At 45.3% G+C, this 18206-nt stretch overlaps 1 protein-coding gene across 1 annotated transcript in view; it reads right to left on the reverse strand.

Annotated features, from left to right (window-relative positions):
• Window positions 1-18206, reverse strand: part of LOC144775458 (tumor necrosis factor ligand superfamily member 6-like) — a 48454-nt gene that overhangs the window by 9971 nt on the left and 20277 nt on the right. The window contains exon 2 of the mRNA XM_078659229.1: window positions 2514-2559. Within this exon, the coding sequence (XP_078515355.1) occupies window positions 2514-2559 (46 nt within the window). The remainder of the gene's footprint in view (window positions 1-2513; window positions 2560-18206) is intronic.

The following is an 18206-nucleotide window of genomic DNA, read 5'->3' on the forward strand; positions in this document are numbered from 1 at the left end:
GTGCTCCGGTGCAGTGAGAGAGTAGATATGCTCTAAATCTTTGTAAATATGAAGCATTTCTGTTCTCTTCCTTTCACACAATGCATTGCATGAAATAATAATAAATATACCCCTCTGTTCTACAATGGTTCTCCACCTAAAGAGGCAAGTCAGATGTGCAATGACCTCATTAACTTTATCTCTTCTGATGAATGGAGCCTTACTTGTGTGAAACTAATGCAAAATATGATCTTGACAATGTTTGCTCTGCCAGGGCAGCCACGCGGAAAGGGCAACCTTTATTTACACCAGGCCTTGCGCATTTTTAAGACCCCATACCTGTTATAGTAGTCATTTATGACAAGTGTGCACACAAGTCTGCACAATCTGCACAAAGATAGACAGACTTGCAGACACAAACATATCATCACCAAGGCAAGAGCTCTTTTTGCTGAAATTTGAATAACGTTGGACAGGTAAATAGATCTTATGTCGGACAGCAATAGGCTGTGGCATGGGTTGGATTGTACCCCAGAGGAAGCGTGAGATAGCATTTGGAGGCACATAGATAGGAAATTGCTCAAAATTCCACAGACTGGAAAGTAATAATATGAGCTGATGCTAGGTGCCCTTCCTAACTATATGATACCAAAGGGGATGATGGACGGAGCTAATCAGCCGTCATCAGCCAGGCTAGCTTGAATCCAGTGGCAAAGTGAGCAAGGGACCCACGTCTGGGCATACCCTGCCAATTTAGGGCGAATAAAGCGATACCAAAGGGGTTGATGGATGGAGCGTTGGAGCAAATCAAACACTCACCCCCAGTCAACTGATATGGGTTTAATCCATCATCATTCTTTAGCTCACTCCACCACCCTAGTTCAGACATGGCCATATGCAAATCGGTCTGACCCTGTGCCTCATGGGAACAGTCCAGCCCGAACTGCCAAGCCATGTCTTCCCTGGACCGGAAACAAGCATCCTGGGTCCGGTTTCTGGCTAATCAGCCTAACAATAGTCCCCTGGTGGTTGCGAAGCAATCTCGCTCTCTGATTAATTCAGAACTCCCCCTTACTTTCAGTAAATTGTAAATAACCGAATCAGAATCCAAATATTCACTGCTGTGATGTCACAAAAGTGGTTAGTCACAGTGATTGACCACTGTTGTGATGTCCCTCAGGGGAAGTGCTCGCTTCCCCTTTGTTTCCCCGCCTCTCCGGGGTTACAGAGACTTACGTGTGGTGGTGGAATAGAGGTTGGCAGTTTTACTCTCTTTCCCCGCATCTCCACAGAATGAGACAGCAGAACGCAAGCGGTGCTGTCCCTGCTCCAACTGCCTTCTCCCGTCAGCAAAATCTGTGTGGGAATGTGTGGTGGTTTGGGAAGAGAGATTGACTTGAGAACAAATATTTTCTTTGTAACATTTGGGACAGAGGGGAAAAGCCACAATATATATGGCTCCACATTACTCCTATACCCCCCATAGCAGTTTGAACCAGGAGCAAATGATTTTGTGGGCCATACATAGCATACAATTATACATGGGTAAAACATCAATAATGGGGATGTTTTTCACCTTAGTGATCTAAGTGACATCACAGATGACTCAAGATTCATTACTGTTGTCTATTTAATGTCTCACAGAAGCCCTTGTTGAAAAAGGTCCCCCTTATTTACTGTTACGCATCTATAATTCTACATGTTTTGTTAATTATTGCCCCCTCACTTTATGTAGACCACTTGAATGGGCAGTGGCAAGAAATATAAATACTTTTATGAAGTTACAAATAGGGGTGGGTGAAAAATTCTACTCTACGTTCCGCTTGGAAAGCAGAGTCCCAGAAAAAGTGTGTCAACCGCCACATGGCAACGTTTTTTTTCGCATGTAGCTCGCTAACATTAATTTGGCAAATGCAAGCAAAAATGTCCATCCCCAGTGCGATTTTTGGATGCTTGAACACCCCCCCGCCGAGATTGCTCAATGTGGGCGGTCGTGGAAGGTACCGACTGTTCGCATTGAGAAAGCTGCAGCTCGAGTCGAAAATCTATTTGAGTGTCAGAAGAAAGCAACACCCTCTGGCACAGTGGATGGTGCTGTTCATGCTGATTTTGTAGCATGGAATAATCTGTTGCTAAAAATCAGTGCGATCATCTCAGCTGCCAAATTCCATACGCTTGTGGAACTCCCCAGAATCTCGCCGAATTTTTATGTAACTCCGCTAAATTCCACGGAGTGAAGCTCCATGAGCTCCGTCCAGCGCCAGTTACTATTGTGGACAGCTTAGGTGCAGTGGAGGGAAAGTATTAGGTAGACAAAAGAGGTGGTGGGAGAAGTTATAAAGAAGGCAATGAGAGGAGACAGGAAATAAAGACAGTGATGATGAAAAGGGCTCCACAAAATGGTTCAAAAGAGAGTGACAGAACTGAGAAGAGATGAGATTGAGAATTATTTTTCAGTAGGGCTCCCAATAAATGGAGAGGGATAAAGCAGGCAGAGCATCAAACTGAACTAACAAATGAGAAACCCAACTCACCAAGCTGCTTTTCCAAGGCTGGGATGAGATGTCCATCGCTTGTAGACTGCAAGGAGAAAGAGATGCATTAACTAATATTGATACCAGGCTTTGAGATTTGAATTCATTTCGAAGACTGGAATGCTGTGATCCTCAATTAAGACATTCCATAGGCAATAAGCTATGTATGGCTGGCACCTGCATTCTCCTCTAATATTACAAAGTATGCTTTTCATTTGATTCTTGTTTTAATTTAGAACATCTAACCCTAAGTGTGTCAAATGTTCTAAAATAATTGTTTCAGTTTATAAACTTTATTTCGATTTAAAAAATCACAAAAGTTAGGCTAGAACTTACTGGTCTTAGTTTTGCCAAGCTCCGCCCTCGAAATGACGACAGATGCCAGAGTGCAGGGTGCAGGGAGCTGTGCTGCTCTCCGGTGTTTCCTGCGCTCCTGCGCTCCCCCCGTGTGCCCCCCCGAGCCCCGGGAGCCGTGAACCGTGTGCCGGGGGCTGGGAGTCTGGGACGCGCGGCGCAACCCAGAGCTGGTTACTGCAGGCTTAGGATCCGGGCTTCAGACCCGCACCGGACATACCGGACCGGACCCATCGGACCCACCAAACCCACATCAGGCCCACCTGGCTCACCTGCCTCACCCGGGCTACTGGGCTGAGCTCTCCTTCTCCCCCGGGGACTTTGAGGCGCGGGACGCCGCTCTTCCTTGGAGCGGGCTGCAGCGTCCAGTGTGCGGATCTCGCGGCAGACCGCGCAGGTGGGCGGTGCAGAGTGGTGAGGTGCAACCCGTTCCAGCACGTCTCTTGGCAGTCTGAGGGTAAGGAAAAGTCTGGGAACAGGGGCAAGGGGAGTGGGGGCCTAGAAGTCTAGAAGCTTGCACACTTCGTCCTCCCACTCCCCCCTCCCCTCTCGCCTGCCTCACCTGCCTCACCCGCCTACATTCCTGGTTGCGTCCTCACCTGGAATTGAGCCGTCAAGGAGTTGGAGAATTGACAACTCACGGCGACGGCATAAGGCGTCACAAAGCTTCACAAGGACATTTTTCTCACATGCGAGCGCAGCTGCGGATACAGGCGGCCGCTGAGTAAGAGCCTGGGGGGTGGCCGGAAGGCGGTTCGACTAGGTCGTGCTGACCTGTGGTCCTCCCCATGTGCACCGCTCGCTAACATCAGTTACTACTTGCCCCCTTAATGCACCAGCACGCCTTAGATCTTAGACCGACCGGGCAGCCTGCAGCTACAAGTCAGCCACCACCTAGAAAATATCTGCTACTCTTCGTGTGAGCCATCAACTACCAGTGACTAGCTACTACCAAACATATCTGTGATTAAACCTGGAAATCACAGCCAATTGACCAGCTGGACTCTATTAGGCCTCAACAGGGGGCGCAGTTACACTATCGGCACATAACTACAATTACAACTTTAACTTAGCAAATAAGGATAAAACTGAGAGGCGACAAACGACCAGAACAATGAGATCAGGTAGAGTCAGGCTACAACTAAAGCCTAAACCAAATGATAAGCATAAAGCACGGAAAAGGAAACTTGGAATTCTAGAACCAGTGTCCCCACTAAAACCAAACAACTCTCAGGCCATTAATTCATTCAACCACAATAAAAACACCAAGGAGGATCCAACTGTGTCTGTTATGGAAACACTACCTTCAAATCAGATCCTATCCCCAATTCCAGCTTCAATTCAGACCACAAATATAAATGACAGGCAAATACTCCCCTGAGATCACTCAGCCCAACTCTGGCCCCCCAGCACTCAAACAGGTCTGCACAAATTGTATTATCCTCAGTATCAAAGACCTCATCAACAACCCCGGACAATCTTATAACCATCGACGGCCTCCCAGGAAAGAAAAGGATATGTACTCTTCAACCCAAGATTTACACCAATTTTTTCTTCCTTAAAGACCCAGGGACAGCCATCTACTCTAAGACAGAGAACATTCAAGGCCTCCAAACTCCGCTCCTTCAAGGCGAACCTCTCTGCAGTCACACGGTGACGAACCAGAAGGATCCACCCCACCCAATCAACACCTTCTTTCCATCCAGGAACGGGCCCGCCACGGATATACACATACCACCATCACCCGACCTAAGAAAAACTACAGCTCCAACCATTCTAGCTGACCATTATCCTGCCACCTTCAACCCCTCGGGAATGGAATCTGATAGTAAAACTTCCTTGAGAGACTGGAGCTCATCAATGAATGCCGAACTGCTGAAACCAGCAACCCATCAATATTTTGTCAAGCAGAGTGAGACCCAAATAAGAAATTCCAGTCCACAGTCCCTAGGAAGCAAAAACGCGTCAACGGTATTCGAGGCCATGATACATAGAGAGGAGGCAAGAGATGACGCGCCCAATCTCCAGTCTGTCAGCAGCTCTCCAATCGCAGTGAAGGTTACCCGGGATGTATCTACAACCTCTCCAACAGACGTCAAGGGACAAGGATGCGGGCCGCCTTTCCCCCATTTGTCAGGTACTCCTCTGACTCTGTCTAAAACATCCCACACGAATTTGAGCAGCACCAGTGAACAAATTACTCCAAACACCAGGCCAGAAGTACCAACGGCATCTCAACGCCGCACCTTATTGCCGTTCAACGATTCCCAACCCACAAACAACTCCATCAACGATGACATGTCCTCAATAGCAGTCCAGGAGTGGGAGGAACTGGTTGCCACATATAACGTCAACTCTCCCGAAGGGAAACCGCCTACCGCCACCTCGCCAAAAATAGAAGGGCACACCACCTTAGGCAAACCAGCCCTCGATACTCTTTGGATAACAATCCTAAATACCCTGCAATACTCGGCTTCCGCTCGGGACTTCCAGTCACAAAAAATGGACCTACAACTTTCTGTCTTACAATCAATGGCTGACTCCATTGCTGGGATTGACCGGAAAATCTCGGAATTGAACGGCCTCATAAGACGGGGCCAAGATGCTGTCTTTGCAAATCAATCATCTCCGTCAAAACTGGCGCAGCATGACCCTCTTTTAGATAAGCTCTCATCTCTTCCATCGATGTTAGGGGACTTGATAAGTGACTTAAAATCAACAGCCCTCCGAACCCTAAAGCTACAAACCGCTGACCCAATCCCAGCACCTTCATCAATGCCAACACGGCCTGAGACCAAGCTGCCAGGCGACCTGAAACCATTCTTAGTGAAAATATTGACATTGCATTCCTAACTGAAACCTGGCTCACAGCCCACTCCACTCCCATCCTCGACTTGCTTATCCCCCCTGGTTACTCTATCATTAGAAAACATAGAATCGAACAAACAGGAGGAGGACTCGCCATAATTTTTAAAATTGAACTTAACATCTTGCTCATTCATCTGCAAGACACTTCATCCTTTGAATACCTTTGCGCTGATCTCATTATGCCTGACTCCCCTACCACCCGGTTGCACACTATCTATCATCCCCCTGGAAATAACATCCCCTTTACGGAAGAGTTGACTGATCTTATCATACAATCATCGCTCTCACATTCTAATAATCTCTTCCTCGGTGACTACAACATCCATTGGAACAAAAGTGATGATCCTACTGTCATCCTATTTAATGATACCATGGACATCACCAATGTGACCCAACTCTGCCATTCTCCCACCCATTACAAAGGTGCCACCCTTGACGCTACTTGTAACAAAGACCTGGCCTCCCTCTCAAATATACTTCCAGTAGACTGGTCTGACCACTACCTTATCCTCTTGACCATAAATAGAACCATGACTCACCCCGCCCCCATCAGCTCTTTACCTAAGAAAGCCACACGCAACCTTCACCTTATTCCTCCTGGCGAATTGGAAGCCACAATTAAGGCCCACTTACTTCTACCCTCTCTCTCTGACAGCACCACCGACCTAACTAACCATTATAACAATTCTGTTCTTGATGCCCTCGACCTAATTGCTCCTATCAAATTCAAACAACAAAAAAGCAACCCTCCTAAGTCTTGGTTCAATTCTGACCTTAATAACGAAAGACAGACTCTTAGACATTGTGGACGGGTTTGGAGGAATCATCCAACCGTTAACAATATGGCTCTCCTTAGAACTGCTAGAGCCCAGTACAAAAAACATATCTTTAATGAGAAAGCCTCCTTTCTACGATCACAAATTGACCAAGCCAGAAACCGCCCTAGAGAACTCTTTAACATTGTTAAAAAATCAAACCTCCACTGGCCCTCCTAAAATATTAGCCTCTATTGACAGATGCGAAGAAATTGCCAGTTTCTTTACGAACAAAATTAACAAGATCAAACTATCCTTCTCTTCCCTCCCCCTCTCACTACAACCTACTCCCACCCTATACACCCTCCCCAACACTCCTAACTGTCCTCCGTCCACTTTTTCCACACCTCTTGATCCCTCTCATCCCCTCCCTGCTCTCCCCCAACAAGATACCTTTCCGAAAATAAGTCCCCCCTGCTAAAACCAATGCCTCATGGAATGATTTTAGTACAGTATCTGAATCTATGATCACTAATATCATTGCCAAACTAAAACCCTCCTCCCACTCCAAAGATCCTCTTCCTGCCCTTTTGGTTCAAGAACTTAAATTTATCATTGCCCCTATATGGACCAAAATCATCAACTCCTCTCTTTCCCCTGGCTGTGTCCCCACCTCCCTTCAGCTTGGTCAAATCTCACCCATTCTCAAAAACACCACTGCTGACCCCAATGACCCTAACAACCTTCGCCCTATCTCTAACCTTCTATTCCTCTCTAAAGCCCTCGAAAAATGTGTCCTATTGCAATTAGAGAAACATATCGCCTCCTTCAACCTCCTTGATGTTTTTCAATCCGGCTTTGGAAAGGGATGCAGTACAGAAACTGCTATGCTAAATATCACTGACGACATTCATCGCTCCCTAGACAAAGGGGAATCCTCGTTACTAATCCTCCTCGACCTCTCAGCTGCATTTGATACCGTCCACCACCCCACCCTTCTCAACACTCTCAAAGACCGGTTCGGATTAGATGGCAATGTATTCAAATGGTTCTCCTCATTCCTTCAAAACAGATCACAGCAAATCAAGCTCAGCCACTTTCTCTCCAAACTTCAATCTGTCTCACTTGGCGTCCCTCAAAGATCCATCCTCTCCCCAACCCTATTCAATCTGTTCATGGAACCACTCACCCTCATCCTCAAACAAGCTAATATCAATTACCATCTCTATGCTGATGACACCCAATTATATTACAAGATCAAATCCCACAAAGACATTCTCCACCTCAATGAGACCTTGACCAGAATTCAAACCTGGTTCCATCGGAACCATCTCAAACTGAACCCAAATAAAACTGAAATCATCCTTTTCTCCCCCAAAAACAACTCCCTTCCCATTCAACTCTAGATAAAGGACATCAAAGCTCTTAACTGCCCCCTCTCCACCTCTAATTCGGTCAAATCCCTAGGCATCAGTATCGACCAGAATCTAAATCTCATCCCCCACATTAAAAATGCATCCAAAAGTGCGCTTTTCACCCTTCTCCACCTCAAGAAACTTAAACCATTTATTCCAGCAGACGATTTCAAACTTGTTGTCCAATCGCTTGTCCTTTCCAAGATTGACTATGGCAACGCCACTTTGGCTGGCACCCCTAAAACTCATCTTGCTCCGATTAAATCTGTCCTCAATCTAGCTGCGAGACTCATCTCTGATTGTAAAAAATTGGATCACATCTCCCCTGTCCTCAAAAATCTCAATTGGCTCCCAATAGAAGGAAGATCCACCTACAAGATTGCCTGCATCACTCACAAAGCTCTTCACCAAAACACCCTTCTTACCTTACAACAAAACTACACAAAGCAGGTTGCTCCAGGTCCCTGAGGAGCACAAACTCCCTTGTCTTGATCCCACCCAGACTCAAATGTCAAAAGACCCAATCCTGTGCGTTCTCTGGTAACGCTCCTACAATTTGGAACTCTCTCCCTAAGGATCTTTGCTGCAACCCCTCTTACCCTCTCTTCAAAAAGGAACTCAAAGTACTCCTTCTCAACAAATACTGGGGTATCTAATGTTACTGACTCTGAACATGTCCACTCCTCTCTCTTCCCTTTTCCGCTCCTCTTCCCACCCCCTCTCAATCCATTTATTTTTTCTCACTCCCCCTCTCTTCACCCCCTCTCTATCCTGACTTATAATATTCACTTTCCACTTAATGTTATCTCGCTGTTTATTTGCCCCCTTAGCCCTGTTGAATGCATTGTCATACTGTAACTCTTTTTCGCTTAATTGTTAAATTTATCTCATTATGTTCACCATCCTTGTAAAGCGCTCTGATACTCTTGGGTCCAGTAGCGCTATATAAAACCTTTGAAATAAATAAAATAAATAAAATCCTCAGCTCATACATTATCGCTCGGTCCACTTGAATCAGAGTCTACGTCTACCATTCGGCTCACAACGGAACCCCCCTCGCACTCCAATGCCAAGTCTAGGAGAAAGAACAAAAGGAAAGGTAGGAACCGGACACTAACAGGTGCAACACATACCATAGAAGAACATTCAATATCCTCTTCCTCAGCGGCCGCTGATACCGGGAGTTTGACAACCAATGACCAGCCTTTCCCCCTGCACAAGGTTGCATGTAGCACCCCTCCAGTGTCTCCATCACAGAGCGTAAAATCAGGACACAAACTTACTAAGAAGTTAACACCTAAAAAATACAAACAGAAGCCGTTACAATTTAAAACAATACAACTTGACCATAACACTGTTACCATAAAATCCAAACCAGTCGAAGAGGTCTTAACAACAGGTTACGTGGACACCCTTACGGTCACCGCCACAGAGACACCTCAACAGTCTAAACCTAAATCAAACAGCACATCGGGGTCTACGAGGTTAGTCAATCTCCAAAGTGGGCTCTCCCCTGCCCCTGACACAGCACCCCCAAGTTCCTTCCCTGAACGAGGGCGACTAGAAAACGAGAGTCCGGCAATTGTCTCAGCAATATCGAAGCATCCAGGCACCCCAACCTCAATCTTTTTCATTCCTGAATATAGATCCAGAGGCAGGGCCGACATTCTGAACAGGGGCAACATATTAAAAATCATGCACTCATTAACAAACCTCGTAAATATCAGCACCTCTGTCCTTCTACAAGTAGGGTTTCAGTCCAACACTGCCCCCCAAGGCCCAGACATAACAAAGACAATTTGGAACTCTTCGGAGATAGCGCACAAAATAATGAAAGAAGAAGCAACGTTCCAGCAATGGGGGATTGCCCTGAAGCTCGAAAAGCAACCGCGCTACCCCACTCCTCTTCTACTCCCCACTTGGCCACAGTCCCAAAAAACACCAGCTCAATACTAAAGGGAGCCAGGAACAGTTCACCCGGGATTCTCACCGGAAACACAAAAAGCCCTGACCTGGCCAAAATAATAACCAAGGCAGTCAACTCTTGTTTACAACCGACCTCAATTGGAAGTCAATTCAGCGCACAATCATCACTATGACTACAGACAACTGACAAAAAGAGCGAACTCCCCCAATCCCTCAGCGAGGCGCAGGGATATAAGAATTTGTTCCTGGAATATCAATGGTCTACAAAGCAAAAGGAACGACCCTGAATTCCTACAATACCTAGCCACATTTGACCTCCTACTACTACAAGAAACCTGGGAAGACAAAACATTTGACCTCCAGGGGTTCACATCTTGTTTTATCCCGGCAAACAAAAATTCTACCTTTGGACGCAGTTCAGGAGGGTTGACGGTCCTCGCCTCTATATCAACAATAGGCAAAATCGAGGCAATGGATTTTTGTATATCCACACCAAGTGTCATCCAGGTGGTAAAGCTCTCACTTGGGCTAAAAATGCAGCACCAGGAAGCAATTATAATAAATACATATATTCACCTTAAACAGAAACATAAGGCGATAGAAGAGCTTGCGAAAGTACTAGAAAAAATAAGGGAAACAAGAGTGACTGCCCTATTTATCCTGGCTGGTGACTTCAACACGCTTCTCATCAGCAAAGATCAAGATAGCGACCACATTCAAGAATTGAACTAAGTGTGGGGCGTGCCGCCACAGGGCGCTCTAAAAAATAACGCACGGATGAAGCCCTCAAAAAAACTCCTATATCATCTGGAACAACTCAATCTAAGGGCCTAAAACGGCCGCTACGTTGCAGATGACCCCCCTGTAGCCACTTTCCATACTAACTCACAATCCTCGCACCTCGACTACATGTTCGTATCTCTGAATATGTTTTGCTGGGTTTCTTCATTCAAAATAAAAGCGAGCGACCTCAGCGATCACTTGCCTCTAGTGGTTGAAATAAGATCCAACTTGACACTGGAAATTGAGCTCCTTACTGGCCCAGAAACAGACGTCACTTTATTTTTAAAGCGACTACGGTGCAACCCCGGTAACATCGATTCCATCAGCCTCACTGCGAAAACCCTCTTTTCTGAAGTCTCTGGGTCTTCAAGCAAGCTGTCGGACGTCTGGCAAAACTTTATTGACGCCATGATGGCGAAAATGAGTTGTACGGTGTCTAATATCTCTAGCCAAGCAAAGGGGTTTTCAGCTGGGAAATTTTTAACTCCGGTCATGAAAATACAAAAACGAATAATAAACCAAACCCTGAGACTTATGAGAAAGGACCAGGCAAACCACAGTTTGCAAACAACTCTGCGGGAAGCGAAAAAACAGCTCAAACTAATGAAATGGGAAAGCCAAAAGCAAAGAAATGACGATCTTTGGGCTAAACTTGTCCATGAGGGGAAGCAAAAAAACAGCTCTAGGTTCTGGCAAATGGTAAAAAGGTTACAGAACCCCGACCACTTAGGGCTAAACTCACATATATCGGAGGAAGTATGGTCAAAATACCTATTATCACACTTCAACGAAGATGACACCACACGTGACACGACAATAATGCCTCCTGATACAAAAATCTTAAGGCCTGGCACAAAGGAAACACTTAATCATCACATGGTCGTAAGCATACAAGAAACATGGGAGTGTGAAGGAACAAGGCCAATGAAACCTGACTACCCCAATAGGGAAGAAAGACCTGCAAAAGATGTCGAGCAAGGGCCAATGAAAACTACCCCAGCAGACATCAGACGGCAAATAAAAAAAGGGAGACCCAATGGAGCGCCAGGGCCGAATGGAATACCATCTATGCTGTACAAATCAGATGCAGACTTCTGGAGTGCATCTCTGGCACCAATATTCAACAACGCAAATTTAACTCTGACGGTTCCTGACTCATGGCATGGGTCCGTCATAAGTCCGATTTACAAACAAGGGAACAAGAGTCACCCAAATAGTTACCGACTTATTGCCTTGCTTGACGTAGAAGCTAAATACTTTGCAGGTCTTATCTTGGAGGAATTATCATCATGGGCGTCCGAAAATACCATCATCCCCCTTAACCAAACGGGCTTCTGTAAAGGCCAAGGGACCACAACTAACATAATGGCTCTGTCCCTCCTGATGGGTGCAGCAAAAGCAACTAAGTTACCTTTGTTCCTTACGTTCATCGACTATACTGCCGCCTTCGATCATGTTGACCACAACAAACTTTGGAAGAAATGATACAACTGGGTTATTCCGAAGCGCCTCTTAGACGTCCTAATACTGCTCCATTCCAACACCTGGATCAAAATCAAGCTTGGGGCGGGCACACACCTTTCGAGACCAATTAGGATGACAAAAGGATTAAAACAGGGCTGCATACTAGCGCCCATCTTATTTAATCTTTTTCTAGCTGATCTGCCTGCAGAACTCGATAAATGCCGCAATCACGCACCCAAGCTAGGACGAATTACCCTTTCAAATCTGCTATACGCGGACGATTTGGTGCTGATAAGCCGCACTCAAATAGGCCTTCAGCACCTCCTGAATGCAACTTATGCCTTTTCAGTAAAGAACGCCCGCCAAATAAATCTTCACAAGTCAAGGTCCATGACGGTTAATTACAGTAAAAAAAGGAATCCTTGTTGGTACCTGAATGGCGAGAAACTTGACAGGGTAGCCTCATACAAATATCTGGGCGTCCTCTTGGACTCATACAACAACTCTAGGCCTCAACTCCACTCCATCCGAGGGAAAGCTGTAATGACTTATCTAGCACTAAAATCATTAAAGGCAAAACTCCCCGATCTTATACTTAAACCATTCCTTGAAATCCTGCGTGCGAAACTACAGCCAACGCTCACGTATGGGAGCGAATCACTTCACGGGAAGGACGCCGTACTGCTGGACACAGTCATAGCTAACTCTTATAGGGCTATTTTTAACCTTCCCTCATACGTTTCCCCCGCCCAGATTCGGTTGGAATTCGGCATTGTCAAGCAAACTTTAGAAAGGCGGAGTGCGTACGTAGCAAGCTGGCGTAAGATCCGTAACGCAGAGGCCGATTCCCTAAACGCCAGCGTATGGGAAGAGTTACTACGGCAACGCACCTCGCTGCCTAGAGCCTACCTTTTTGAATCAATTGAAGTCCTAGGTTTGTCCGACACCTGGGAAACGTCTATAGATCTCCAGTCCTTTAAAAAACTGGCTAAAAAATCGGCACGCATTATTTCAGTGATGGAAGATAAGAAAGACCTAGCGAACAGAGCGCATGGATGGACAACCCTGGGGGATTATGGCAAAATACAGCCACAAGCATATCTTAACATCGGGATAAAAATTCCGGCCAAAGAAAAATTTCTAAAATTACGCCTCGGCCTAATCCCGATACTGCCGCACCTGCCCCCTTGGGAGAGAACACCGGCCTTGCAACAGTGTCGCCTGTGCAAGTCCGGCAAAGAGGACATTGTTCACGTGATTTGTATATGCCCTAGACTGAGGTACTTGAGGTACAACTTTTTGCTTCCATCCTTCAAGTCATATGCTGTTCGGACCAACCGGCAAGCAGTCAAACTATGCTTCAACTCTAGCGACACAAAATTCAACTGCCAGGTCGTGAAGTTCTTTGACTTAATAAGAAAAAGACTTGATACCATTTGAACTTCTTCATTAGCACCCGAGGACAACTTTGATCTGACCATTGCGATCTTTGATCTTTTTAATCTTAACTACAAAGTGGTTTAAATTTTTTTATCCGTGTTTTATATTTTTATAAAGATTTTAATTAATCGTGTACAAATAAAATATTACCTTACCTTACCTTACCACAAAAGTTATCACAAGACAACCATAGAGGCCAAATTGGACAGTACATCATATCACTATATCAACACACTTGTTTTTTGGCGTGGACATATAATAATCATCATTAAAACAATAAATAATTTAGTAAAACTCTAAAACACTCCCATATCGGTGGCCAGGAAATAACATAGTGTAATTTTCCTTTAAAAAGAGCGTCAAATCTGTACAATAAAGTACATGTAACAAAAATAAAAAAAATATAGGGTGATGGACAAAAGAGAGACTTTACCTATGCCTCCCTTCAGTCCAACGAATCACCCACACCCAACCCAAGAACTTAGCTGTAGCAATCACAGTGGGGCCGTCTACTGCTGTTTTAAATATTCTGAATTCCTCACTGTATGACCTGGTGCCCAATACTGAACAAATGGGTTTCAACCAGCATCGCCTCGGGTTGCTGTGTGCTGGGCAAGCAAAAAGAATATGAGCCAGCGATTCTACCCAGTCCAGACAGAAGGGGCAGTTGCTATTGTTTACATCAAGATTAGACCACTTAGAAATAAAGGCCTTGGTAGGTATTGTTCCCACTCTGAACTCATGGAATAATTTTCTATCATGTGTTGATGTGATTAAATCCCAGTACTGCTCAAATTTTGGTTCGTGTTTAATTTCAAGAAAGGTGTCTCACTGTTAGGCAGTCTATTTGCGGCTTCCAACTTTGTTTTTTGTCTATGATTACCCCTAAATATGAAAAAGTCGCTGTTTGCTCCAGAAAACATTTCTGCATTCTGACTTCACCGATGGCTTTATTAGAGTTCTGGAGGACCATGAACTTCGTTTTGTTAACATTGACAACGAGGTCATGATCCGCGCAGAACTCCTCAAATCTTGAGGGGGCACGTTGAAAGCCCTGTTTCATTTTAGAAAGAATGAGGGTGTCATAGGCGAACATTAGGAGTGGGATCTTTGTCCTAGCTAGACTCTGGCTTTCCGTGGGGCAATTTTCAAAATATTTCAAAACCCCATTTATATATATTGAAAAAAGGGTGGGCGCCAATATGTACCCCTTCCTTACACCCTTCTCTACCGGGAACTTTTCAGGGGTGCTACCTGCCATATCCCATCTAACTTGGGCATAATTATCCGTATGCAATTTAACGTCAAAAGCCAAGATGTCCAATGGCATACCCAACTTTAAAAGACTATGCCACAGCTTAAGACGTGGAACTAGGTCAAAAGCTGACCTAAGGTCCACAAAGGCTGCATAAATAGAGCCTCCCCCCAGGGTAACAGTGCACCAGTAAATAAGAATAAACCTTAAAACCTGGTCCACTGTACTAATACATTGTCGAAACCCTGCTTGTAAATCGGAGAGCATATGGCATTCCTCCAGCCAAGCCTGCATTCTGCCAAAACCACCCTGGCCGAAACCTTTTAAATGCAATCAATCAGGCTTATAGGCCCGTAATTTCCTGGTAAGGAGTGATCCCCCTTTTTAAAAATAGGAAGAGTTACTGTGCCTGCCCAGGAACTAGGTATCGGTGCTCCCTTGTCGATTGCATTCATTAGTAGTTGAATATACGTTACCCAGGAGTCCAGATCTTGAAGAAAAAGGTCTGCAGGAATGCAGTCAAGACCGGGAGCCCTACCTTTAGGGACCTGGAGAAGAGCGTTTTCTACTTCCTTTTTGGTAATGCAAAGAGGAGGGGGAGACAACGGCATTACAAAGATGGCTTGGGCATCTGAGTCGCTGGCGAACTGACCTTTGTAGTGGCGGACCCACTGATCTGGTTCCACGTGATTTGTGGGAACGTTTCTAGGGTCCCCGCTCCACCATTTCACCAGATGCCAAAATCTCGTCATATCTCTCCCAGAGCATGCATTACGTAGTTCTGCTCAATGAGCTTTATCCCAGTCCCTTTTAGCCTGGGATTGTGCTGCCTTATATGCCTGCCTTTTCTCTTTTATACTGACGCGTTCTTTGCTCCTGATTGCGGCTGACAGAGTTCTGTAGGCCAAGCGACAGGTGGAGTTATACCAAACTGCAGCCTTATGGTGGGATGATTTTATTTTTCATAATAAAAAGCTTTTAAGTTGATTAAAAAGATGCTTGTGTGTCTGGCCAACTTTATCCAAGTATACACCAAGTACAGCATCTGCCTGGAGAGTAACTATGGTGTTAGCTACTAGGTTGCTCATATCTCGCACCTTCTCAGGGTTGAGTGCGACCCAGTTAAGGCATCTTGTGTCATTTGACAGGTGTCCTTCTACAAAATCTACACATGGTGGCACCTCTTCAGCCTGGTTTAATTCCAAAGCCCGCAGGGAAACTAAAAGGGGATTATGATCACTCTCTGGCCGGGCTTCTACCACCATGTCTAACAATTTTGGCCAAAACTCCTTATTTATAAAATAGTCCATACGACTAGAATGATGCCCGCTACTATATGTTGGCATCCCTGATTTGTCCGATTTTGTGCGACCATTGGCTGCTCTCAGCCCATGTTCCAGGCAGAATACTTTTAATTGGAGTGCTGCACTAGTCCACTTTTTTATGGGAGGAAGTTCCAGAGGTGGAATCAACCACTGGTCATCCTCCTCCACACTAAAATTCATATCCTCACAATCAAGAGGTTCGTAAGTGCAATTAAAGTCCACAGTTATTAAAATGTTACTGTGACCTCTGTCATTCGTTAAAAAAACATCAAGTAGGGCTACAATGTTTGAGGCCTTCCCGCCTTGCTGTCCCCTAGAATAAACATTGATGAGTAAAACATCCGGGGAATTACCCTGTGATAACTTGACAATGAGAATATCCCGAGTGTCAATAGCGATCTCCTCTAACTTGTATTGGTGGAGCTGCCTGACCCCCCCCCCCCCTTCGGTCGACCCCTTTCACCCTGTACAGCTGGTTTTGAAAAATTAAAGTATCCCTGACAAAAAACCTGGTCCACTGCCCAGGTTTCTTGAAAAAATGTTATATCAAGGTCCTCAGTATATGATGTCCATTCAATGGAAGCTACTTTGCTTACAAGCCCCGCAATATTCCAAGAAGCTATTTTTTAAAACGGTGCTAGACTCGATAGGAACACATGTTTGTGTTTGGGGGCCTTGTCCATAATTTGACATGCAGGATTCTGGAACTTTAGCAGTAGAATTAACCAAGTGAACCATACCATTGTCACGTGCCCTGGTAGTTACAGATGAACCCGAAATTATAGGCGGTAATCGCCACTGGGTTCCATTTGAAACTTCCTCACCACTTCTACAGATGCGCGTTGCTTGATGGCCTCCATCTTGATCATCCATTGGGGATAGGGTCTTTTCAATCAAAGTGATGGGACCCAGTCAATCTATATCCTCCAGATTTGTGAAGGATTCAAATCTGTTATAAGTTGGTACAGAGTACTCATACATTCCCTGAGCATGTATTAATGTATTGCGATCAACCACGCCCATTGTCGAAGGTGATGTATTGTGGTAAAAAAACTCTAAGGGTAAGATGTTGATACCTTCCCCACTCAAATGCCTTGATCCAGCTCTATCAATAATTGTTTTTACTATATGGGGGGACCCAAAGTTCACCACAACATAATCACCTCTACTTATTTTCCTGATTTCCCTATCCAGGCGATCCTACGTACCATTTTAAATCCCCTAAATAGATGACCACCCAGCCCTGTTTTGGCATTTACTAGATGAAGGGCCTTATTCCTGAGTGAAACACAGTTTTCCTCTGTACTGGGTTGTAAGGGAGGTACATTCGTGAGCACAATGGTAAAGGGCTTAGCCTCAGGGGGTAAGTTGAGATGATCATTACAATTATGGCTACCCAAGCCTCTGTGTGGCAACCTTCCACTGATGGTCCCGGGTGGTTCCCTCCTGTGTGAAGCTATTACGTCTGAGACTAGCTTGTTACCCATAGTTTGGGCGGGGGCTTGTGAGACAATATTAGCGGCCATGTCAGTATCGCTGGGGGGCAGGTTTGGTATAGAAACTGGCACTCCATTAGAAACAGTAGGGCCACTAGGCGTACCATCAGATGGATTACATTTTGGCAGTGATAATTGGTGCTCAATGTTACTCAATCTTTGTGCAATATCTTCGAGTTTGATGCTAGGGGTTCAAGCATTACCAGTAGTTTTTCTTCGAGTTTGTCTAAAAGCCGATCCTCCATATCACGTGACATCTGCTTAGAGCTGGCCTGAGAACCGATAACTATTGGGCTAGAGACATATGGAGTTATAACCTCTTGGACACAGCCTTTCTTTCCGCGGGCAGCCCCTCTGGTTTTTGACACTTTATTAGCCTGATGCGAGGTAAGCGGCAAGCCACCCGCCTTCCTTTTCTTAGATGGGGCTGTGACCGCACCCTCCCCCTTCTTAGCCTGGGTTTGCCGCTGCTGACGAGTGAGTATCTTGCCTGGGGTTAAAGTAATGGGGGAGGGAACAACTGTTGATGTTACAGGTGACCCAGAGGCTAATTGTGCCGTCGATTCAGCAGATGGATCCAAATTTAACTGATAACATGCTATAGAAGCGCCA

Source organism: Lissotriton helveticus, chromosome 1_1 (genome assembly GCF_964261635.1).
Source record: "Lissotriton helveticus chromosome 1_1, aLisHel1.1, whole genome shotgun sequence".
In the NCBI taxonomy this organism is placed as follows: domain Eukaryota; kingdom Metazoa; phylum Chordata; class Amphibia; order Caudata; family Salamandridae; genus Lissotriton; species Lissotriton helveticus.